Source organism: Manihot esculenta, chromosome 15, assembly GCF_001659605.2.
Source record: "Manihot esculenta cultivar AM560-2 chromosome 15, M.esculenta_v8, whole genome shotgun sequence".
Lineage (NCBI taxonomy): Eukaryota > Viridiplantae > Streptophyta > Magnoliopsida > Malpighiales > Euphorbiaceae > Manihot > Manihot esculenta.
The window spans coordinates 3,678,657-3,705,290 of record NC_035175.2 but is presented as its reverse complement, the minus strand read 5'-3'; the positions used below and the strand labels follow the sequence as shown (position 1 = coordinate 3,705,290).

The 26,634-nt window shown below is 34.9% G+C and overlaps 2 protein-coding genes across 2 annotated transcripts; one reads left to right on the top strand and one right to left on the bottom strand.

Moving 5' to 3' along the window:
• Positions 1-57: 57 nt before the first annotated feature.
• Positions 58-18,962, bottom strand: LOC110601297 (myosin-6). The gene is made up of 45 exons (XM_021738381.2): positions 18,819-18,962; positions 18,448-18,593; positions 18,194-18,350; positions 18,040-18,098; positions 17,783-17,942; positions 17,025-17,174; positions 16,820-16,956; positions 16,589-16,735; positions 16,373-16,474; positions 15,036-15,093; positions 14,811-14,912; positions 14,091-14,128; positions 13,827-13,953; positions 13,563-13,733; positions 13,338-13,469; positions 13,131-13,240; positions 12,927-12,987; positions 12,464-12,641; positions 12,145-12,350; positions 11,485-11,604; positions 10,795-10,893; positions 10,511-10,624; positions 10,327-10,425; positions 10,097-10,156; positions 9,859-9,957; positions 9,632-9,691; positions 9,395-9,493; positions 9,170-9,229; positions 8,933-9,031; positions 8,330-8,767; positions 7,855-8,024; positions 7,631-7,739; positions 7,528-7,548; positions 7,349-7,423; positions 6,292-6,462; positions 4,940-5,071; positions 4,629-4,814; positions 3,490-3,597; positions 3,347-3,417; positions 3,157-3,256; positions 2,701-2,757; positions 1,233-1,289; positions 897-977; positions 725-804; positions 58-647 (listed from the first exon to the last, which is right to left on the bottom strand). Exons 1-45 carry the CDS (start codon positions 18,894-18,896, stop codon positions 533-535), a joined length of 5,199 nt encoding a protein of 1,732 aa, XP_021594073.2. The 5' UTR covers positions 18,897-18,962; the 3' UTR covers positions 58-532.
• A 4,262-nt stretch (positions 18,963-23,224) lies between these two features.
• Positions 23,225-25,267, top strand: LOC110601910 (golgin subfamily A member 6-like protein 1). Its single transcript, XM_021739305.2, has 2 exons — positions 23,225-24,476; positions 24,939-25,267. Exons 1-2 carry the CDS (start codon positions 23,981-23,983, stop codon positions 25,190-25,192), a joined length of 750 nt encoding a protein of 249 aa, XP_021594997.1. The 5' UTR covers positions 23,225-23,980; the 3' UTR covers positions 25,193-25,267.
• Positions 25,268-26,634: the final 1,367 nt, after the last annotated feature.

Here is a 26,634-nt window from a genome sequence, read left to right as displayed (position 1 = left end):
TCACAAATTGCTTCTTTGTCAGACAACACAGCTTTCTAAAAACGTCAAGACAAGAATCTCCAGTTAAAAGCACAAGGCAAAGCAAGAAAGATCCTATTAATCCATCATGTTATCTGGGGATTAAATGTGTCTACAACAGTCATATTATGACTAAGGAAAATTATACACCGAGTGAGTGCGGGTAAGATTCGCCCTATAACCAAAATAGGACTATAAATATCGAGGCCTATTTTATGACTTAGCACATACAACATGTGGAGGCTGAATAATCAGCTCTCCATCATGCTACAAAAATAATTTTCGATTCCTACCATCCTAAGAAGGATGCAGGTCCACCTCCAAGCGACTTTTAAACAAAGAAAGACGAGGTACAAAAATAAAACTGTAAGCCTCGTTAACTATGAGAACCAATCTCATCAGCTTTTACAGCTCTAATTTAAATGAATAATATGACAGCGGAATCTTTAATAATAAATGCTGAATCTTTGATGAACTGCTGAAGCGGATGAAGAACAGTGAAAGAACCACAGCCTTATTCATGTAAAAATTCGAAGTCTGGATTCTCAAGAAGGACTGAAGGTAGTGTTACATCTGTAAAATCATTCTCTTGAAGAGAATTAGAAACTTCTTCAACTGAGAAAGGAATACTGCATTCAAAAGGATTAATTAGAAGGAGTTTTGGGTTCAAGTTTTCCATTCAAAAGGAATCGGCTTTCGTTCTCACCTGGAATCCTCTTTCAGCAAATAAGAATCGCCATCATCATTGTCGGGCCCATCTATCTTAGATTTCATGCTGGAAATGACCTGCACAAAATAAAGATGCGGTACCACATCAAATATTAAGACGGAAATTACTTCCTTGAATGCCTTCCAAAAGGGAATTCAATTGATCTTACATCTGCGGAAACTCTTTCAGCATTGCTGTCGTCATCCCCGTATAGGGTGCACATTCTGTACTGCTGTTGAATACTCAGGATCTGAAAAGAGAAAGAACTGATGAGAGACTGGCATATAATGCTTCATATCTAAGTAATCTCTTACTAATAAGAATCCATTCTCTATTTTTTCTCATCCCATTTCATTTTCCAGGCAAATGCTTCATTCTTCACAGATTGCCTAAAATAATCATGTCTCACTATGGCCATTTTAAAGGTTTTTCTGTACTAAAATTTTTATATTTTCACAATTCACTCATATTACTTCCAGATCCTTAAGAGAGGGGGAAGTCTTACCGTGCAAAGGTCACTTGAAATTTCATCGTATGTTATCTTCGACTTCTGCTGTATAACCTGATAAGAATTTTTTCCTAAAATTAGAAGCATTAAATAAAATTATAAAACACAAAAATCCAATTGAGCCAAAATGGATAAGATTCTCATGCAACCACCGTTTATAGAGGACATTAGTTAGTATCAATATCATCCATCAACAAGAAGTTTTGACAAATTTCATCCCGGATGTATTCAGGACTCCCTTATTATACTAATGATAATGCTCTCCAAAGATTATGAGAGTCGCATTCCAGAACACAAGCTTAACATAAGCATATAATTCTAGGATCATTGAGTAAATTTCACACAAGATCCAAATAATACAAGCAGTAAGAACCAAAACATCTCATGTTAATGAGCCAAGACGCCCTTGGGATAGCTTGGGAACAGTATCAAGTTTGTATGTGTTAAGAAAACGGGCTGGGCCTAATTCACCTTCAAAAACTAGCTTTAGGAGGGGACAAGCTTGTAAGACTTTATAAGGGTACATTACCCTTTATCAAACCGATGTGCGAATTTAATATAACTCTCTTATGCCTAGACTAGACACCTAGAACATGAAATATTCATAGAAGCTCTAAACACTAGATAAGGACGCTCCAACACTATGTTAAGAAAATGGATCGGATCTAACTCATTTTCAAAAGCTAGCTAAATGGGAGAGGAAGTGCCCAAGGTTTTATAAGGGCACATTACCCATATATCAAACAAATGGGGGAATTTAACACTATGCAAGAACAAGCTTGTGGACAGCTCCCATAACTTATAAACTCAATAAAGTCTTTGTCCCAAACAACTCTTCCATGCTTTTGCATCTTAGATCTCATTAATCTCAATCAAGGTTCACAAAGTTGGTGCTACCTCCATCTGTCACATGCTTTCGTTCTAATTGTTCATCTTTCTAGCACCAACAGGTATTCTTGATATTCTCACTCCAACCACACTTATTATAACATATTGCTCCTTTTGGCCATTATTTTTCCTCTCCAAAGCCACATGTTGGGATAGTTTGGTATATAAATACAAGTAATCCAAATTTGTTATCATATATTTGTGTTTTAACTTTATTTCAAGGAAAATGGAATGGAAACCTTTAAATAGGGGTCGTTACATTCCATTAGCGTTGTTTTCCTAAGTGCGGCCAAGCTAAACAGTTAGAGAAAGAAGAAAAAATTATTTTATTATCAAAGATATTTCCCAGCCACATGAAACTATGATTGCAAGTGAACAGAGAGGAAGAAAAAAAATATTTTATTATCAAAGATATTTCCCAGCCACATGAAACTATGATTGCAAGTGAACATACAAAACACCATACCAGTGTGACATTCATAGCTAACACACACTGATAGTGCATCACTCAAGTAGAAGAGTCAACCTAGTTGAACTGCTTTGGTTATTAAATGTGCAAGTGTTGAAATGAACATACCAAGAATCCAACAGCTTGCCTTGTATGTTTAAGTTCATCCCAAGCTGAGCCTATGTACTGCAATCAAACATTACAAACAATAATTCCCATAAAACATCTTGAGAAAGTCCTTAGATACAAACCCAAAATATTTATCAACCTTTCAGTGCACCATAGTAAAACATTGCAAAATAGTTTCTTTTTTCCTTTTCTCTGTAATGTATTACTTGACTACGGAGAAACACAAAATCATATGAATCATAAATGAGATATGGAAATATCCAATACCCTTAAGGAGAAGCGGTGTCATGTTTTTACTCTAATCCAATGGTCTTGCTTGATTGCCCTATAAGTATACTTGTTAAAAAGGTTTTCTTTTTGCATTCGAGAGATTTTTTTCCAGCACTAACAATTACTTCAAAGGAACAGCAATGTGGCTCATATAGCATTTAACTGGAGAAAACTTAAGAAGGTTACCTCCTCTTTTGCTTGGCCACACCACTGTTCTAACTCAGCCAACCCAGCCTTCACATATTCTCCATTGCTGAATGTGCAGCTCTCTCGATGAAGAAGAAGACTGCAGTGGCATACAACAATATACAACGTCATGTTAACCTAGTAACCCAAAAGACTGCAACTATTTTCAATAAAGAGAGTATCAATTTACCTATTAAACAGCTGCACATTCATGTGTGAGAAAATTTGAGTAAATGTCTTCTGAACAAGAATTGCAGATACCTAAGAAAGACCAATTATAAGTCACTGAACGTAAGTAGAAGAAATTTATTGGGAAACTTGAAAATCACTTACAAAATTTTCTTGGAATGTACATAGCAGCCCATTTAGGCTCTCAACAACATTATGCCAGTTATTAGTTGGAACTGACTCTGAGGCATTTCCGTCCAATACACTGGGTGCCTGAACCATTAGATGGCACATTAATTGTAATAGAAAATTGGTAGTAGGAGACAGTTGCCTCATTTTAAGCACATGGACTAGAAAAAAGATGTTATCAAGAATGACAATTCGTCATTCTACCTTCTCCTACTAAACTGCAACCATTGTTATAGTTCACAGTAAAACAGGAGATGCGTTCAAGCAAACAAAAATGGGTCAAAATATCAGTTAAAGGGACTGTCCAGCAAATCTTGTGTGCATCGTCAAAGGCCAGTTTAACAAAGATTAGCCATCAAATTACACTCAATGCCAAAGACAACTTTACAGGCATAGATTTATGGAAGAAATTCGAAGAGGAAGAGAGCAAAAGGATGAGCTACAAATACAAATAGAAAAAAATTAATCAAAATCAAGGAATGCAAGGTTGACAGTTGACACCCACCCCCCTCTCTTACAAAAAGAAGAAGACTTTATCAATGAAGAAAGCAGAGTGATAGACAAACCCTTCCATCAGGGAAATAAGAAAAGACATCCAGTCCTTTCAGAAGTTCAGCATTGAAAATAATTAGCTTTTGATTTATCATGTAGAAATTCATGATCCAGGAATAGAATGTAGCGAACCTCCTGTTTATAAAGGCCAATCGGAGATATTTGGCTTAACATATGAAAATTAGCTTAGAAACACTTAGTGCTTTAAGCATTTAAAATCTTAACCAATTTCGTGTTTGGTTAAATGCTTATAAGCGGTCAATAAACAATTGATATTTTTGGCACAATCAGCTTATAAGTATATACGTGGGGAAATTTTAAAAACTAAATAAGAGCAATACTTAAAGTTTAATGTTTATAAGGACCAAATGAAAAGTTAGACCCCTCAAAGCCCTGGCGTATTTTTTAGCTCATAAGCTGACTAAGCCCAAAAAATGTTCTAACAAATAAATAAGATTATTTTTAAAGCTTATAAATTAATTTGATCAGTTTATAAGCAAAGACAAACACCCACTAAAAATTACATAAATCTACCGAAGAATCTAAAAACAGAGTCATTTTACCTGGATGCAAGAAGAAAGCAGTGGCGACAAGTCTTTCTTTAAATTCTCGCGAATGATTCCATATATCGTGTCCACATATGCCGTAAGCTGCTGCTTAAACAGCAAAGCTGGATATTTAGCTTCAACCAGCTGTACTGTATCTTTACCCACTCTAAGGGAGGAGGAAGAAGGGGATGAACGGAAACTCTGAGAAAATTTTGAATAAATTTCTAGAATTAACATGTCTTGCAGATATAGTTGTGCAAATTAGAATTGTTAGATCATTGCAATGAACCATGCAAGTAAACTTCCTCAGGGATGTACCTACTTACTTGGGTCACCCTGCCAAAAAATGATGTTGGAACAGGAGGCTTTTGACTATCTCTGCAAGTGCGTTGAAGAAAGCATAATAGTGTAGATGTATTAGATAGCCAATAGGCCATATGACCATTGTTTTCTTGGTTCTGCAAAAACATTGTATACAGTATCAAGCATGTTAGATGCCAATTCATACAACACAAAACTATTTCTTCTTTAGTCCAAATCTTATGGAGGCGATTATTCTAATAAGATAATTGGTGAATAAGTACAAAAAGAACCGGAAAGAACTCTATTTTTATTGATATAGATAAAGTTCGTAAGAGTCCAAAAAGATGTTCTAGGACGGGTATTGAAACTGAAATGATTATCTGTTAGACACAAAGATATGATACAGAAAGATCCTTTATTACAATTGGATTATAGCAAGAATCAGGCTTAAGCCCCTATATTTTTGGGTTTGATCATGGATGAGTAGACAAAGCACATTCAAGAAGATATTCCTTGCTGTATGATGTTTGTAGATGACATAACTTTAGAGGCAACTCAAGTTGGAGTAACAAGTTGTAGCTATGGGGAGCAACCCACAATCTAGGTTTTAGTTAGCCAGAAATAAAATATAATAAATGTGTTGCAATTTTAGCAACAAAATAAGGAGTAAATAAAGTAGGATTATTGTGTAGAGGTCCCGCAGAGCACACATTTTGGACACCTAGGCTATATCATACAAAGAAATGGAAGCAAAGAGGTCCACAGTAGGATTAGGGTAAGACGGCATAAGGTCCACTAAAACAAGCATTTCAGCACATTGATAGGCTCTGTCATACAAAGAGATGGAAGAAATGAGGACGTCAACCATAGAAACTTGAGTTCCATATGATCACAAAACACCCTCTTAAGTTAAATGAGGAGTTGTACAGGACTGTGATTCAACCAGTTATGATGAAAAAACAGCTACACAATATCAATGTGACAGAAATGAGCATGGCATGACAGATATGTGGAAATACAAGGACAAACCTGACAAGGTATAAATTGAAACATCCACAGGAACTTGGAAGTAGAGCCTACTGACATAAAGTTGAGATAATTTGAACATGGACATCATAGACCAACAAATGGACTAGCATGGAGCACAATGGAGAGCTGTGGGAAGAAGTCATGAGAAAGGACTAGAGGTTCTAAATAATTCTAATATGTAGCCCTAAATTAAGTGAAATGGTGTGAAGTGATCCATAATTCCATATAGCCAAATCCAACTTGTTTGGAATTAAGGCTTAGTTAAGTTTAGTTCCTCTTTTTTTACGTTAATTTAGGATTGGGTGATTTCTGGTTACTACATGCTTAACTAGTAAAAATAAAGTACCTCCATTACAGAACCAATCATTTGAATAAGACAATCAAATACGCTAGTTTTTTCTGCTTCAAATGATCTCCAGTGGACAAGGCATCTATATATAGTAACTGCAGCGACAGGCTTTCCTTGACTAAAACCAATATTTTGCTCCATACATTTAATTAGAAAATCCACATTCTCCTGCATCATAAATATGACAAAATATCAAAATAAACATTTGAGACAAAAATTCTTCAAAAGGACTTTTTTTTTAATAGCAAAAGACCTATTTTAGCCCTTAAAGTATTAGTTAATAGTCAGACAAGTTTTTCTTTTTTTTGTCCAAATAGGCCCTTCAACTATTAAAATAAGCCAAATAAGTTCTTTAAATTTTTTAAAATAGATCAAGTATGCCCTAGGAGTACATAAAACTTTAAAATAGGACAAATAGGCCCTTCAATTTCTTGAGATAGATAAAAAGAAGGAATATAATGTAATTGGCTTCAATTTAAATCTAGGTAAAGCCATGTAAAAGAAAATTTTCTAGTTTATGAGTTTTTCATAAGTTATTTTATGTACTCAATAGGTAACATAATGATAGAGATTTTGGTTTAGTATAGAAAAAATTGATAATTTGCTCTTTGTTGAATGTTTCAAAAAACTTCTCTATGGGTTTATTGCCTTTTTCATGGTTATTATCACTAATTTTATATGATATAATGAAATATGATGTTGGTTATTCTATTGAGAGATTAGTAGACAATATAAGCTCACAGACATAACTAAAAGATATTAGTTACAAAATAATATGGTAGAATATGAAAAAAAAATCTGAATTAAGTAAAAGCTTATTTGATATATTTTAAATTTAAGGCTTTATTTAACCTTTTCCATAATTTGAAGGGCTTATATATCCTCTAAAAAAATAATTGATCAATCATTAAAATTTAACGGTCTTAATTGATTTATTTTAACAGTTGAAGGGCTTGTTTGGACCTATAAAAAATTTAAGGGCTTATATGACTATTGACATATAAGTTAAGGTGTAAATAGGCCTTTTGCCTTTTTTCATCCTTTAAGCACATACATGTAACCGTTCAATCTGTATTTTTTTGTCTAAATCCATATCGTTCTTCTTTTCTGGTGAAGAACTCTGTGTTTCCTGTCGAAAGTGGGTCACTCAACACATAGATGATTATTTGAATATGGACACAGCAAAATAATCATTTATAAAGTAATCAAACTGACTTTATTTTCTTTACTTACATTATCACCATTCTCAAGAGGCTGCAAAAATTTTAAAAGAATCAGGAATTTTCAAATGGCAATGGGAAAAAAAGGCTAGATCCTAAAGATTGTGTTTGTTCACCTGAGAAGTGATTGCTAAATTTTCAGACCTTTTTTTGACAGATGAACTAGACAATGCTTGGTGGTTCAGAACTTCTGCATCTTCCAAATCAGCAAGTTTTTCTTCAAGCCTGAGATAAAATATGGGTAGCAACTAAATCACGTTAGCCGTTGAGAAATCCAGTTATCCTGCCTCTATATTAACTTAAAGATGGATGTTTATGAAGTTTTATACAACTGTAGAACCTCTGCATGGAAGTTTTCAACTCAATTATCTTTGCTTCTGCATCCAAAGCCTGCTTTAACCGTTCTTCACTGATCCTACAGGTTTCTTCATACTTCCTCTCTGTTTCATCAATTTGCTTTTCCTTCCTCTCTGTTTCATCAATTTTCTTTTCCAGTGAACTAACCGTAGCCTGTTGAAAGTCATGCAGAAACTATCATTTAATACAAGTTCTTATCTCATCCACATTTTATCCATTTTCCAATTTTTTAGATTGCTGAATGCACTTATGCCTGAAGCCTTGTATCAGCATTTTGAATCCAAGGTCCATTTGAAAGCAACCTATGTAGACTGTCATTCAGAAAATATGATCTACACAAGTCAAATTTTACCTTTTCTATACTTAATTCATTTTCCCATTTTCTTAGAGTGCTGAATGCACTTTTTCTTAAGCCGTATATTAGCATCTAGAACCCGAGGTCAATTTAAAAGTCTTACCTTGAGCATCTCATTTTCAGCAGTAAGTTTATTCATTAATTCATTGTCGACAACTGAATTGTCGACAACTGACTTGTCGGCAACCGAATTATCAACAACTGAAACCTCCTGAATGTGAGGAACATGTTCTGTCTCTTTCTTTGTACCAACCGAATTGTCGACAACTGAGACCTCCTGAATGTGAGGAACATGTTCAGTCTCTTTCTTTGTACCAACCGAATTGTCGACAACTGAGACCTCCTGAATGTGAGGAACATGTTCAGTCTCTTTCTTTGTACCAACCGAATTGTCGACAACTGAGACATGTTCAGTTTCTTTCTTTGCATCTTCGCGTTCCTTAAAAAGCAAGGCTTTAGTTTCTTGGAATTCAAGTTGCACCTCTTGCAATTTAGAATGTAATTTCGCTATTTCCTGTGTTTTGGCTTCCTCAAGCTCAGCCTGCATTAGATGGCATCTCAAATTACAAGAAGACAAGAAAGTAATATACTTTACTTCTTGACGCTAAAACTTAGATGGGTGACAAATTCACATATGCAGCTAACTTCAAAGATACAGTGTTCAGTCCATGGGCGAAGATGCCTAAACAGAGAAAACAAATCCTACCCTCGTTCTTTTCTCTTGCTCCAGGCAACAGGTAAGTTGTTCAATTTGCTCGTCCATCTTACTTTTGGCCTCTTGCAGAGCACCAGTCTCCTTAGCAGCCTGCAGACATACATGAAGAATCAGAGACTTATCAAGATAAAATTAATTAATGAATGTGAGGAACATGTTCAGTCTCTTTCTTTGCATCTTCGTGTTCCTTAAAACGCAAGCTTTATTTTCTTGGAATTCAAGTTGCACCTCTTGCAAAGTAGAATGTAATTGCGCAATTTCCTGTGTTTTGGCTTCCTCAAGCTCAGCCTGCATTAGATGGCATCTCAAATTACAAGAAGACAAGAAAGTAAAATAGTTTACTTCTTGACGCTAAAACTTAGATGGGTGACAAATTCACATATGCAGCTAACTTCAAAGATACAGTGTTCAGTCCATGGGCGAAGATGCCTAAACAGAGAAAACAAATCCTACCCTCGTTCTTTTCTCTTGCTCCAGGCAACAGGTAAGTTGTTCAACTTGCTCTTCCATCTTACTTTTGGCCTCTTGCAGAGCACCAGTCTCCTTAGCAGCCTGCAGACATACATGAAGAATCAGAGACTTATCAAGATAAAATTAATTAATGAATGTGAGGAACATGTTCAGTCTCTTTCTTTGCATCTTCGTGTTCCTTAAAACGCAAGCTTTAGTTTCTTGGAATTCAAGTTGCACCTCTTGCAAAGTAGAATGTAATTGCGCAATTTCCTGTGTTTTGGCTTCCTCAAGCTCAGCCTGCATTAGATGGCATCTCAAATTACAAGAAGACAAGAAAGTAAAATAGTTTACTTCTTGACGCTAAAACTTAGATGGTGACAAATTCACATATCCAGCAAACTTCAAAGGTACAGTGTTCAGTCCATGAGCGAAGATGCCTAAACAAAGAGAAAAAAAAATCCCACCCTCGTTCTTTTCTCTTGCTCCAGGCAAGAGGTAAGTTGTTCAACTTGCTCTTCCAGCTTACTTTTGGCCTCTTGCAGAGCACCAGTCTCCTTAGCAGCCTGCAGACATACATGAAGAATCGGAGACTTATCAAGACAAAATTAATTAATGAATGTGAGCACCATGTTCAGTCTCTTTCTTTGCATCTTCGCATTCTTTAGAACGCAAGGCTTTAGTTTATTGGAATTCAAGTTGCACCTCTTGCAAAGTAGAATGTAATTGCGCAATTTCCTGTGTTTTGGCTTCCTCAAGCTCAGCCTGCATTAGATGGCATCTCATATTACAAGAAGACAAGAAAGTAATATACTTTACTTCTTGACGCTAAAACTTAGATGGGTGACAAATTCACATATGCAGCTAACTTCAAAGATACAGTGTTCAGTCCATGGGTGAAGATGCCTAAACAGAGAGAAAAAAAAAAATCCTACCTTCGTTCTTTTCTCTTGCTCCAGGCAACAGGTAAGTTGTTCAACTTGCTCTTCCATCTTACTTTTGGCCTCTTGCAGAGCACCAGTCTCCTTAGCAGCCTGCAGACATACAGGAAGAATCAGAGACTTATCAAGATAAAATTAATCAATGAATGTGAGGAACATGTTCAGTCTCTTTCTTTACATCTTCGCGTTCCTTAAAATGCAAGGCTTTAGTTTCTTGGAATTCAAGTTGCACCCCTTGCAAAGTAGATTGTAATTTCGCAATTTCCTGTGTTTTGGCTTCCTCAAGCTCAGCCTGCATTAGATGGCATCTCAAATTACAAGAAGACAAGAAAGTAATATAGTTTACTTCTTGACGCTAAAACTTAAATGGGTGACAAATTCACATATGCAGCTAACTTCAAAGATACAGTGTTCAGTCCATGGGCGAAGATGCCTAAACAGAGAGAAAAAAAAAAATCCTACCCTCGTTCTTTTCTCTTGCACTAGGCACCAGGTAAGTTGTTTAACTTCCTCTTCCAGCTTAATTTTGGCCTCTTGCAGAGCACCAGTCTCCTTAGCAGCCTGCGTATCAAGATAAAATTAATTAATGAAAGTGGAACTATAGAAACCGCTTAACAGCATCAACTTTCAAGCTGTGTAACTTCACAGGAGGAAATACTACATTAAACTAAATAGACCACTATCAACTGCTAAAACATGCACGTGGCTATGCAAGTAAGAAGAGAATTATGGAGCAAGATCATTCTTTTGAAGTTGGTAAATATATTTCCTATGAAATTCTCTTAAGCAATGGATATTTAGGGGAGCAATTAAGTTCTATGGCATTCATGCATAAGCTCAATTATAGCATTTCCAACACTTCACCTTTGAATGATTACTCACCCTTTGAAGCAGAGATATTAGGAATCCACCCTTGAATCCAATCCACAAATTAAAAAGATGATCAAATTTCCTCAAACAAAAATTCTAACCACAGATAGCATGGGGAAGTAACATCAAAATTCACGCACCAATCAAATTCATCATAGATAACTCATGTGAAAAGGCGAAGAAAGAAACAACCACAAATTCAGAAAAGGACAATGAGAATAAAGATAAAGTATGAAAAGAAGATTGAAAATAATATTAAGAAGAGGAGGAATTGAGTTTCACCATTTTAAGTTTCCGTAGTTCTCTGCAGGCAACTTCTATTCTCAAGGCACATTGCATGGTAATTGCTGCTTTCTTTAACCTCAAATAATGGAGGGAGGCTAAGTATTTTCGGCTGTGACTCTGCAATGTAAGAAGTCCAGAAAGCATAAATCACAGGAACTTTGAAAATTTGGTTGCATGTAAATGACAGAATAACCTGCCAGGCTCAGAACTAGTAGCTATATGAGAGCTGTTTTGTTCGAATGCATTATGCATGGGCTACTTAAAATTCTACTTCCCCCATCAGAACTGAAAGATTTGATCCTAGGCATTTGAGCAATTGTGGTGACTTTCTTGCATTGTCAAATAAATTATGGTTAGGTTTCTAAAATAAATGAAGGCCTACTCTTTTCCTTCTTCCTTTCATATAGCAGGTCAAGAAAGCAGATAACTGCTTCTTGCTGAGAATTTTATCCAAACACACCAAACAACTGATACACCATCATCACTTTATCTGTTTATTAATCCCATTATTAGTTGGGCAGCTTTGAAATATGTAATCATTCGACATGCCACTTTGCTTTGATAGGAAGAAAAGAAGTAAACGACTAGAAGAAGGCAAGAGGAAGATTTCCAAATAAATAGCATTTTTTAACTCCATGAACAAGCTTATGAACTTACCTGTATCACTATTGCAGCTCTTGTTTGCTTCCTAAACTGAAGTTCATTACATGCAGCCCTTCTACGCATACATGCTTGGATAGAAACAGCTGAAGTGCATAGTCTGTTGTAAGATTTTCTTGCAAGATGCCTCCGAGCATATTTTTGGATTTTCAGACTAGCAGCTTCTCTCCTCATGCATTCATACAGATGATGTGCTATTTGGGCTGCAAACAGCTCAAATAAGGCAAAAATTCATAGAAACTTTAATAAGACATCAGAATAATTAACACATTCAATCTTATGACATGCATATATATATAAAGCTAAATAATAATACCTCTGCACATAGCTTGGATATCAATGGCAGACTGCTGCAACAAGATATACCTTTTACGACAAAAATATGAACGAACTTTTCTCTGAATCATGCTTGCCGCTCTTCCTAACACCTCACTTCGACGAGCATCTAATTCCGCCATTTGACCAGCTCTGAGAAACACTTTAGTTTTGCCAATCTGCAAGAGTAATGGACCAGTAGGTTGTTCTTGAAATGTTAGTAACAATGTCATACAAATAATTGAAACTGAATGGTAATATCTCAGAGCTGGAAAGTGTGCAATAAACAAGGATTCAAAACCCATTCAGCGCTTGACACTGAAGACAAATGTCCCTGATATGAGCATGTTCATGCGTCAGATACAGGAAAAACAAAGTAGAACGGTTTTAGATACATGATAGAGGAAGATCACAGGCATGAAGTATGGCTTGAGAATCTTTGCAAAAGTAGTATTAGAATGTACCTGATAACCTTGAAGGTTTGCCTTCTCCAAGAGCCTCTTGCAAGCAGTAGGCCCATCATAGCTATCGGCATGGGGGAGGGAGGGGGGCGAAGAGTTAATGCAAAAAATAGAAAAATTCCACCAATCCAATGAATGAATAATGTATCATAATCAAAATGAAAATCAAAGCTACATTTAGTGCAAACAAAAGTTAGTTAAAGTTACCTTCCTTTGAGAACGTCTGGTCCTAGAATGCCAAAACGAGAAACAAATTCATCAAACATCTTCCTAGTGGGATATCCTGCACAACTAATCCTAATTGCCTCCATGACTCCCTGGAATCAAATGCATATGAAACTCCCTACATTATTGGGGCAAGCTTACCGAATTCAACACTCATAAATGTGAAATGACCAAATTCTCATATCTTACCCCACAGCGTAGTTGCTGTAGAACATTACTGTTTTCAAAGATGGCTGGTCTTAGAACATTGTTTGGCTTTATACAACGAATGTAATGTGGCTCAGTGGCACTCAATGTTTCAAGCAAAGCTTGCAGTTGTTGCTGTAAGAGGACAGGAATTAAGACCATAGCATATAAAAGAAGCTAGCCATGTGCACCAAACTTATGGGCAGTCAACACTATTGATGAGCAGACCTTAAACCGAGAACCTATCGATGAGAACTTTGATGATTTCACAGAATCATCCGGTGATGGTGGGAACAGGCCTGCAACGAAGGAGCATTTGGACCCCCCAAGGAGTGCTTGGTGCTCTGCAACGACGTAATCTTTGTTCTTATCCAGAAAGAGTTCAGTTTGGTACGTTACCTACAATTATTAAAAAATAAAAAAAATGAATATTGAGCTGCAATGTAGCTTTCAGATTTCTGAGGTGATCAAATTATCAAAGTCGCAACATACATCACCAGCATAATGGCAAATAGTGAAGTCACTATGTGCTAACTTAGGCTTGCTGAAGCGCTTGTGGTCTTTAAAAGTCTGATAAAGCTTTTGTGCAAATGTCTCATTTGTCGATTTAGGGAACATACTACAAGAATAATCAAGAGCTAGCAAGTAAGCATAACTTAAAAAATATATATATATATATATTATTTTCTGGAAACACTGCAAAATAGCTTTCATAGAACACTATATAAATATTATTTTCTTTTTTCTTGCACATACCAAGCCTCATCAAGGAGAGCAATGATGCCGCCAGGTTTCTGAAATTGTAAAAGTACAAATTAGAATAATCAAAGAACTTTTCCATTCATCAAGTGAAGTCCCTTGTTGATGCGGCTTTAAAAATATAAACTAAAACCCAAAAAAATGAATGCCAGCAAATTAGGCGCAAGTGAGATAGCCTTATTTTGGAACTAATATAGAACCAATATCTAACAAGTGTCGTGACAATACAAAGCTTGCAAACTCCTCTCTTTCAAGGGAACAAAATGTGATCATTCTTGTCTTTCAACTGTTTTCTCATTTCCTTTAATCAAAAGGATATTTGACTTCTTTCCATTTTCTTTTAGTCAAAGGATATATTAGTTATTCTAGGAAGTCAACTATGTTATGCACTGATATAATGCAACAGGATTCACCTCCACAAAAATCATATACATAAAAAATGGATCCAATAATCATTAAAAAAAAAGCAGTAAATTGATTATGGTTGCATCATATTCTTCCCCATGAAATTGAGGAACAAGTAAAAAAGGAGGAAAATATGTTTACATGAATATTATATAAATAAAATAAAAATATAAAAAAAATCCGGCAATAGCGATTTGAACATTACAAAAAGATAAGCATAAAAGGTATAGCCTATTACTTTTATATTGGATCCCAAGATAATTCAAGATAATGTGACAAAAGATGTTGAGTGCCGATGAAAAGATACCACACCTTTTCAATAAGATCAAGGATGTCCTGATTATCAACGAAGTCAATGTAACTCCAGTCAATTTGTTCTTTCGTATATTCTTCTTGCTCCATCTTGAAAACATGCTATCAAACAACATATTCAGGAAAGATTAAATTATGAGAAGCCATTTAAAGGTTGCAGAGAATGCTAACAAAAACAGATATTATATATATATATATATATATATATATATATATGTGCAAAACCTGATTGAAATGTTGCTGCAGCTTTTCATTGGTCAAATTAATACAAAATTGCTCAAAACTGCAATGAATAAGTAACATTGTAAAGCTAGATACAAGCATCAACAGGGGCAATTCAAAAACATAATTTCACTTCACGTTATAAAATGGACAATATACATTCAGACATCGTAAGCTAAATATGTGACGTGATTTGTATTGAAAGTTTTGCTACCAGGACTTGGTTTCATTACTGAAATTTCTGCACTGGACTTATTTATTTTGAATTCAATTCTTTTTTATGGTATATATTACTTTTGTTCTTCTAGAATTGAGCTAATTTCATGGCCTCCTTGTTTCACCTCTACAATGTTTGAAATTTTGAACTTGATTCATTCCTTGCTCTTTTGGAACTCCATTTAATCCATTTGTTATGTGTATTTGTTTTCCTTAGTGACTATGCAATAAAAATTTCTTGACAGTCTTGCAATGTTGTTATGTGCCTAGTTATTGCTATTTTTAACCTTACGTGCACATTCAGAAATTGTCACTTGTTTCAAACAAGTTTGAATTTATTCATTGGAATTCCCTATAAAGACCTTCATGTAAATGTCAGATGTCATATATTAATCTGGTATACAGATTCTAAGGCTTGTTAATTGCCAAGTCCTCAGGCCAAAAAAGGCCCAGGCTCATATCATGACATTGTATTGAATTCCATCACCTGATTAAAAGGAACCATGCTATCCTGTTATTTATAATAAAGCTATCATGTAGATGCATAATATGTCAAGAAGGCTAAGCAGGACGTTGAATTTCGGATCATGAATTCTCCATGAGATGGGATTTGTTTTGTAATGTAAGTTTATTAATGGGCTACTAAATTTGATCTGTAAGGAGTCCTTTGAACATATCAGTTAAAGGAAACTTTTCCTAATCTGAGAATTAAACATTTCCTTTGGTCATCAATCAAATTTAGCTACAGGATTCAAATTTTTTAGTCGTAATGCAAGTTCTAACAGTATTTGCGGCGGGGGAAGGAATCAACCGGAATTACTCCAGAAATGTTTAGTTTACTCCGTTTAAAATTCTGTCAAACAAGGTGGACTTCTCTCACATCCATCCTAAATGTCCACCATTATCTTCAATTTAACATCACCCAAGTAATTCATTAGTTAATGATTTTCACAAGAAAACCAACTCCAACAATAGGTGTTGGTTTGCTTGTGAACAGTGCACGAAAACGTTTACATCACTAGTTAATGATTCCCATCTAAAGAAATATGGTTATTCTCATGCAGTTCTCCGCCAGGAAATCAACATTCATAAATGATGTAAACAAAAGCGTACCGGTTAAGCACCTGTTTGTCTTGAAACTCTCAAATCCATATATATCCAGAATCCCAATTAAAGATTTGGAATTGGGGTCTTGACCTATAGAGTTGTTAATCTTGTTCACAAGCCTGAAGTATAAGTGCTTAAGAAGTTAAAAAAAGAAAAAAAAACTGTAGAGATTTAATGCTATCAGTACAAACAACATACTTTAGAACAAAAACGTGAAGTATATCAGAGCATACCAATCAAATAACCTTGAGTAGACAGTTTTGGCCAGAGCGTCTCTATTGACAGTTGCAGCAGCTGGATCAAGTGTTTTTGTTATGCTCTCATCCCGAGTCACGATCACACGTTTGCACAAGGAATCCTCAAGTGACTTTTCATTACACCTAAACCAAACTAGCATATTATAGAATTTCCTTAAGTAATCCCAACAACAGAAAAACAAATTCTATTAAATTAATGATAGTTACATGAAAAGTTCAGCTGCAATCTTGAGATGAAACCGAGCTTTATCATCCTTGGGTGTAGAAGAATCTAGTTCATCTCCCTTCGTAAACTCGACATTGCCTAGATGTAGTATTGCAGCCACAACTCGAAATATTGCATCCTGAAAAGAAAATTCAGAAACTATTTCCATCTGAAAATTCCCTATCACAAAATATTGAAATAGAGTACCTGCTCATCAGTACTTATCCCAACAACATCCATGGCCCTCCTAGTAGTGAGATACTCATTAGATTCATCCATTCCATCCAGCTGATAGAAGTTTGATTGATTGAGATAATGAAATGATTTAGGATCTCCCGTTTTGTACTTCTTGATATCCTGATATGCACGTTAAGAAAGTACGTAACAGCAGCTAAACTATTAACAGGTCACATCTACGCAAACTACAGAAAACCAGTCAAATACCTCCTTGGCAGGAAACTTGAACAGCGTAGGTACAAGAACATATTTCATCATGTTTATATATAAGGTTAGTGACAACAAAGAAGAATAATCATCACCACACAAATTTATATTTTTCAATGGCCATTATCTACAAAGCCCTATAACAATTCTCTTTGGCTTCCAATGTAAGAAACTCTTAACAGACACATTAGACAACGTATGTTCTTGAAGAACTTCCATGGTATTTGCTACATCAAAGGTTAATAAAGATCTAGGCATGACAATTTCAACTGTTGTTAGTGCTTGTTTAACAATGAAGTTGATATTGCTTTTTCAGAAAATTCTTGACAACAACGTCAAATAGACCCTTAGACTCATTAGACATCACATGACACGCTGGTTGTTCAGATAAAATCTATAGCACATAAAAGAAGCCAAATATGAACTTGCACTCAAAGGAAACTTAAATTTCTAATGGTCATTTCACCATAAACTAGTGCCTTCAGGAAGAAGATTCAGAAGCATGCAGGACATCAATTTACCTCCTGAGGAGCAGCACAGAGCATGTAAAAGCAATGATAGTTTCTCTCGGGGTCAGACACTTGACAAACACGGGACCGTTCAAGTAAATAAGTCCTAATGGCAGCCCCTGAAATCCCCCCCCTCTGATCAAATTGAATCTCCACGAACTTGCCAAAACGACTGCAATTCAAGAAATAAAAGAATTTAAAACTCTTAAGCCATCATATGAAATTAAAAATAAAATAAAATAAAACACTGTTAATTAGGGTTTTATCACCTTGAATTATTGTTCCTGACAGTCTTGGCATTACCAAATGCTTCCAGAACAGGATTGGACTGCCAAACACACACCAAAATAAAAAAGTCTTGCATCTCATAGTGCAACACCAGGCAAATAACTGCATCAATGTGCAACTTAGAAGAAATCCTACCTCTAAAACTTTCTGCTCAACGGACCTTCCCTCAGCTGCAGCTCTCCCTCCCATATAGGCCAAATAGCGCATAAGCATCTTCGTACTCTCTGTTTTACCAGCTCCACTTTCCCCACTAACCAAAATTGCCTGACTTATTCCCTCGTTGATCATCTGTCTGTGAGCTTAGAATTTCTATACTAGTAAGGGAATATTGTTTTATTATAAAAAAAAAATTCCAATACATGAGACAGACGGTTTCATGTGGCCATCACCTGTATGCTGAATCTGCAACAGCAAATGGATGAGGGGTCAGCTCACCAATGGCTGCCCCTTTATACCGTCCCATTATACCACTGTCATATAAATGAGGAAGTCTTTGGAAAGGGTTCACTGCGATCAATATATTCCCTGTGTAAGTCTGGAAGCACCATCAGGGATTTTAGCTTCATATGCCAACGAAGTACCTCAGAAAAGAATTTAGCGTCTAGGATTTATGGCTAATTTATTAAACCCAACGCACCAAAAAATTGTAAATAGTAGAACTGATATCATCCTGCAATAAAATGTACAAAAGAGAGAGAGAGAGAGAGAGAGAGAGAAAGAGAGAAATCATGGAGACATGTAGATCATCTTCTAAACTTACATATATTTCATTTCCACTATATCTACATTTAAGATTGTATAAAACCCCAGGCTCATGCAAATATGCCAGCTTTGTCATATCATCCACACCACCCGTAGGAAATTCAAGGTCCTTTGGATGAACATCAGATGCTTTAGCAACAACCTAAAACAGAAGAAAGACACAGCCGAGGAGAAGGGTGAAAAAAAGAGGTCAAATGTGAAGGTTGATTGACCATATGCAGCAAATAAGGAATCAACAATAAGTTTATTTTGACATAAAAGGAACATGCGCATGGCTGCATGGATACACTATCCTAAATACGAGTAAAAGCACAAACACATAATATTGCAATATTCATGCATCACAATAAAGACTTACTGTCTTTCCTGATGTACAATTTATTTTAATATTATCACCCTTAATTTCTGTAACTTCTCCATCAATCCAAGATACATCAGGATCATCCACCCAAACAAAAGATCCAACCAGTACATTTCGTGAAGCAACCTGTGTGACAAATGAAATCATCAATATATCCATCAGAAAGAATAAAGTATCCTTGCAAAAAAAAAAAAACACATAGGAATTATGAAATATAACAAAAAAATTAAGAAAGAAAAAAGTCTGCATCTATCCAATCACAGGCTTGCAGCAAACACCTGTGTTGGTAAAAGTTGACAACAAAAATGTCATTAAACACTTAAACAAACGTCCTCCTTTCCCTTCATCAAATTTGAATATTTATTCGGCTTTCACTCAAAGGTGGCCATCAATTGACACATTCTTTTATTCTTCTTCAGCATTCTTTTTGTTTAAGTGTCCTTTCAAGGTTCATGAAGGTGCAAATGCACTTGGAGCACAGTAAATAATACAGTAGGCTTCTAATTGCAAAAAGGCTCCTGTAGAATTAGGTGATTTATAAAAACATCTCGGGTATTATCATTGTTAACAAAATGATATTTATATTTTGATAAACTTATAAAAGGTCCTAAATTTTGATTCCGACAGACACTTTAGCCCTATTATACATTTTTTAAAGTTAGTATATTTTATTAGTCAAAATTCAAATAAATGACTGTGTTGTCTACAAATTTTGCCATTTTAATACTTCCATCCATCTATTTTGAAAACTAGACTAAAAACTCTCTCTTCTATAAGGTCATACTTTGGTCTTTTCCTTCAATCTTAACGCTAATTAGATGGAAAGACAATTGTTTAACGGAATTAAAATTTAACAACACTTTAACGAGTTTCCGAAAGTTCACTGCTTTAACGAATTAATAATGGCAATACGAATGTACTTTTTGTAGATCACGCATAGAATTAAGCAGTATTTTGTTGACAATTCATTAGCTATCCATCTGATGCTTCTGCTTTATCACTAAACTACCGCATTATGTACCGCTCACTTTAATTTGCATTACATATATGTACTACGGAGTCCCGATAAAATGAAAAAGTACACTCAAATATTCCATATTCTTCTTTTATATATTTTCATGTCCAGTTGGAAGTTAAAGGACTTTCTTCAGGCAACAAAATATAAAGTGGACAAGAAACCAAGAAAAGAAAAAATCAATTACATTGAGACCTAATGAATTGTGATAATACTAATTTTTATTTTATTGTATTATTATATTGTTATTTGATTGCATTCTAATTCTTTCAATTAGATTGCATCAATCAAACATGCACCCAAGTGTTTATTTCTCTACTAAATCGTCGAAGTTGAACTTCACATCAATATGTTGAGCTTAAAAATTAATACAAGAGCAAATTATTAAGAAAACAGGCAGAACAGCTTAGCTTCAACAGATATTATAAAACAAACAAACAAACGCATACAGACTAGAGAAATAGGAAAAAAGAAACGTACCATTTTGACCACAGAAAGTTATCAGATTAGATCAAGGTCAAGCCAATTCCTTCACCGCACCAAAATATCAACGTAAAACCAATGAATTCTTCAATTCCAACTGAAATGCGATTGCTATAACGATCCAATTTCTTTGAGATATTCGATCCTCATGTCTCTATATTTCTGTCTGTTAACAAGAGTAACGAATTTATGAATGCTTTTCGCTCTCTCCAACTATCGGCAATTTGAGGTTTTTTTCCATTTTCGTTTTAGAATAAATGAAGAGGCAGATAAGAGATCACATGGGAGAAGCTATTGCTGCCTAGAGATGACAATGCCGGACCTGAAACCATAACTAAAAACCGAAAAGCCTTTTTCTGCAACTATTTTCCCTGATTTTCTCGCTATTATCTTCTCTTTCCTAGAAGAATTTATTTTCTCGCTCGCTTTCTGCGTGCGTTTGTATGGCTCTCCTCTCCAACGTAAACCAACATGAATGCGTGAGGTCGAACATCGCTTCTCTTTTCTTTTATTGTTTTTTCCACGTTCCGTGATTTGCCCGCCAAAATCTGCAGCTATTTACTCGCGGTGCCCCCTGATCAAATTTACTGTTCACAATGGCTGGGCCTCTAGGTAGGGCCGGCGACGGGTTGATTTAGGCCTGGAATCATCGATTCAGGATCTGCCGAAAAGATAAACTAAAATCAAATTGGTCGGTTACAATTTTAATCAATTTTATTTTTAATTAATTTTAATTCATCTTAATTTTAATTTTTGATGATTTCAAATTCTAATCCAAAAATTTTAAAGCAATCGCTTTTGTTTTTTTAATTATTTTAAAAAAGGTTTGGACAGGATCATATAATAACATCGAATGATGATTGGTGCCGATTGAAATGGAACGTTGAAAATTAAATGTAACGCTTGGGCTGGGCTGGGCTGGGCTGGGCTGCACAGTTTCAGGACTTAATTTAGGCTGGCTTCTGTTTCGGACCATATTTAGCGTTTGTAGTGCATACTGAAGTGGGGTCTGACAGAGGAGAATATCGTCCCACCAAAATCCTTCTATCTCCATTCTTTACTGTTTTTTTTTTTTTTTCTTTTTTCTTTTCGGATTCTTTACCCTATTTTACTGGTTGTCCGAAGCGTACTTTTATCCACCAATCCTATATGATATAATTTAATCATTTTTTATCAAATATATAATTTAATTGCCCCTTATAAAGAGCTAGCTAAAAGGGACAAATTAAAATAGGTTGAGTAAAATTTGATAAATAGCATAATTAATTTTATATATTTATATAAAGTAATATATTTAAATTTATATATTTATAACAAGTGTTATATTTATTAATTTTATTAATATATATGTAATAAATACTATTTATTATATTTATCATTACCATTATTATGTGATTTTTTTTAATTTTCTATCACTTTTTTATATAACATATTAGTCACAGATAAATAAAAACTTGGATGCATTTTATTTATATTTTTAATAATAAATGAATTGCTACAAAATATATTTATAAGGGGTGAATTTTTTTTGAAAAAAAAAAATAGAGATTCATTAATAAAAAGGCCAAGTTCAATATAACAGTTGGAATAGGTTCAATAGCCTTACATCAGAAAGCTAAAAGAGATAAACAACTTAAGGCCAATATTAGTACACGATCTGAAGGAAAGGATCCAACCCAGCAAGAAGGCCCTGCCCTCCAGCAGAAAACGTATTGTTGCCCCAAATTCGAATCCGACCCGATCTGCCGAAAGAGCTGCCATTGCCCAACGCTCCTCTTCATATGCATGTTGTCTCTCTATAGATCTTTTTGACTAATAAGAAAATAAAGAATTTAGTCTCTTTTATATACATGATAGATCATTTAAACAATAATATTAGTAAATGAATTACATGAAAGTTTTTCAACCTCCTAAAATGTTATTTATTGTTTAGGTAATTTTTCTAAAATATAATGATCATTATCAATAATTATGAAGAATTAATAAATATAAATAATTAAAAGTATAATGAAATAATGTAATATTTTATTATATTATACAATAATAATTTTAAACATTTAAAAACTCGCAGACAAACAACTACTTCTACTCGAATGAAGACAAGAGATGAGTTGTAGTAGCTCTCCAAAATTCAGATAACAGTATACGTACGTGAGGACTGAGGACTATTAAGAATCTCTCATCATGGTCATGGGAAGGAATCACCATGATTACGAGTAAAATTTCCCACCACAATAATTCATAGCATAGAATTAGCATGCACCATCAACACATTGCAAGGACTAGATGAAAAACAACAAAATTATAGGTGTCAAAGTTAATGCAGGATGGACCCCCTTCCTTTTATACTACAATTCTGCAAGTCCTTCAGGCAGGGAATCCAAAGACATGTACATTTGTAGCTATAAATGTATATTTGTACGTATCTGGTAAGAAAGAAAAAGATACCATCTGCAAGTGAATATGCTTTTCGATGTCTGATACTTATTAATAACATTGGATTTTTGTATAACAGGTAGTTTCAATTACAGCAAGATTTTTCTCTATTCTTGTTCGTTATTGGTATACAGAGCAAAAGACTAGGGAGGACTCATACCATATCAGTTTTTTGCTTAGACACAGCTTGAAGCCAAAGCAATTAATATGAACATGGCCATGTCCCTAGTTGAAACCAGAGTGGCAGATTGCTAAAGTTCATTAGTTCATTAACTACCAACTACCAAAGGAGAGACACTTTCGGCTTCTCCATAAACGAGAATTCCCATTCTCTTAACTCCTTTCAGTGAACTACCGACTACTAAACAACCAATCAAACATGTAACCAGTACATCAATTCAAAGACAAATTTCTACGTTAAATTCCCATATCCAATCAAGTTGTATCTTTTAAATGATGAATATGGCAGGACCAACTTATATAGGTTAATGATTGGATTGTGGATAGTGAATTGTAGGCATGATATCTCGATATATGCTCCAAAAATAATGCATGTGAATAGGCAGAATGTATGTCCATGAATATGCATGATTTCTTGTACACATCCTTTTGTATAAGCTGGAGATTAGATATAGACAACCATCTTCAAGTTGCACTGTATATGGGTTGACATACGTGTATATATGGGCACAATAACATGGATTTTGATTATGGGCAGCTCTTCACTGACAGAGGAGCCTCTGAAAGGAATATATATCATTAACACAATTGTTTTCTAATCCAAAACCCCACCATATCCTTGTCACTTTCTCGATCTTTTCTCTTTTTGATATATTAAATTAGAAGAGAAGATTCGGCTCGATTTATGAGGGATAGCAAGAAAGCCAAAGAGGAAAAGCGGAAGCTGCTAAATATGGATTGCTTTGGTGTAAAGAAAAAGAGCAGCAACACCCGTAAGAAATATCTTAGAGGGTTGACGGAGAAGGTAAGGCTTCTCCAAGAGGACATAAAAGCTCTGATGTCTGAAAGAGAGAATGAGAGTAGAGCTTATGAGAGAGACATGATGGTTTTAGAATTTAAAGAAGCCAAGTGGAAGCAAGAGAGCAAGAGGCTTAAACAGGAAGCGAAGAGGCTGAGGATGATGTTGGAAGAGAAGGAAAAGAGGATTAGAGATATGGAAGAGAGGAGGATGGAGGAGAAAAGTGAGCAAAATTGCTCATTTTCAAGGATGGGTTCTGCCTTCTTGGTTAAGCAAATGGAGGAGGAAAGAGTGTGGAGAGATGAGGCTGTGCATAAGTGGAAGAAGCTGTATCTTGCTATCAAGACAGAGCTTGATGATCTCATCCAGAGGACTCATCATGGTGCATCTCTCTCTTCTCCTTTTGCATGCATGCTCATGTACACACACACAGAGTAGATGATCATCATAAACACACAAAGTGTCACCTCAAGTATGTGCATGCATAAGTATAGATATTCACCAATTTTGCAGAAATTATCACTAGAGGGCATATGACATGCACTGTAGATCCACTTTATTTCATGTCATAAATTGCCATCTCACAGCATCAAGATTTTGGGATGAGGGCTCATCTCTTTCTCTGTTCATTCTGATGTCTGATTACTAGACAATACCAAACTGTGCATTTAACATTATTTTGCAACTAACCATTTCAATGATTAGCTAATTATAAGTGTTATGGATAATTACACTGACATGTATATATATAATGCTAAATGAGCTTTTATGACAGTGCAAACATGGTAAATTCTTTAAGGGCAGGAGCTTGAAATTTCTTTTCTTTTTTTTTTTTAACTCGTAGGGAATGGACTGTATTGGAAGGCAGAGGAAGAGGAAGTGATTGAAGAGCTAAAGATGGAAGTCAAAGCGAAGGAGGAAACAATTGAAGAGCTGAAAGCAAGAATAGCTGCAGTGGCGCATGAAGAGTACAAAAGGGCAAGAGAGGTTGATATACTGAGACAGAGCTTGAGAATCATGAGCAGTATGAAGGATGCATCGAGATTTGATCTAAACAAACCCAAGTCGACACTTGTGAAACGGGCTAGCAAAGCATAGCATTTTAAGTAAATTCTACTTTCTGGTAGATTGTATGGCTACTAAAATTCAATGCAACAAAAAGTTGATTTTCTATGCGACTGGATCTAATGTCTTGCCTTGTATCAAACATTTTCTGTGCGGCAAAAATGCATACTAAGCAAATTTACTAACCAAATTTAAAATTTTACAACAAATCAGAGTTGAGCAGCAGTGGCGACAACTACAACAGTAGCAGGGAAGGGTGAAGACGCGACAGCAGAGAGCGAGGAGTTGGGGAGTCAAGACAAGCACACCTACCTTCCAATCAAAACGAAGCACCTAATGCACACCTGATACCTGGAATTTTCTTTTATATGTTTACTTTAAGATAACAAACCATAGTCTTTGTCAAATAACTGATCAGACAAGCAAATATAATGGCAATCCTCACCACAAGAAAAATTATTGATAAGTTTCTACAGTATAGAAAAATTTTCTTAAAAAATATATTAAAATATTTTTAACATTTTAAAGAATATAATATTTTTGTTAGTTTTAACTATTAACTATTATAAAAAAAAATTTAGAATACTTATAAGAGAAATTAATTAATAAATTTTTTAAAAATATAAAAAATCAGCGTTTACAAATTTAGATAAATGCATTTGAGTAAATCTGAAAAGTCTTATATTCTATTCTCTCAATTTTTAATTCTTAGTTCAAACAAAAAATATAAGAAATCAATTAATAAAATTTTTAAAATTATAAAAATTAAATAATAAAATATTAAAATATTTTAAAAAAAATAAAATATTAAAATATTTAACAACAAAGTCAACCTAAAACTAATTAATTAATTTTTAAAATATCAAAATATTTTAATATATTTTTTAAAATTAATAAATTAATTTCCTATGATATATAGATTAATTAATAATTTTCTTCCTTAACAATGTAAGCATTGCCCAAATTCGAAAGCTCAATCGCCCCAAATTAAAGTTTCCTGTACGCCGGAACTCAAGGGACAAAAAGGGTAGAATTTGGTACTCTCTGATCTGATTGAATGGGTCAGACAATCGAATTTCCAATTTCCGACAGCATTGCCAAAAGCATAATAACAATCAATTATAAGAACCACCAACTTGGTATTGTGATGGCAACCAGATGGACCCTTCAAGGATTATGGAATTCATGGGAGTGTTGATTGACTCCAAGCTTGCTAAGTAGAGGCAATGGTGTACAAGTCTATGACTATGAGATTAAGTAGGTATCGATGGATTTTTATTTTTCTAGTCTTTAATGGTTTTGATGATACCCGTGTTGTGTTGTCCATTTAGGCACACCGGAGCGTGGATATGTACTGAAAGCAAATGAGATCATCGACGGGAATTATAATCTCAGCTTCAGTTTGGGTTTCTAGTGGCTGCAATTGGCCAAGAATTGTTGAGGTTGACAGAGTGTTGATGTAAGATGACGTAAAA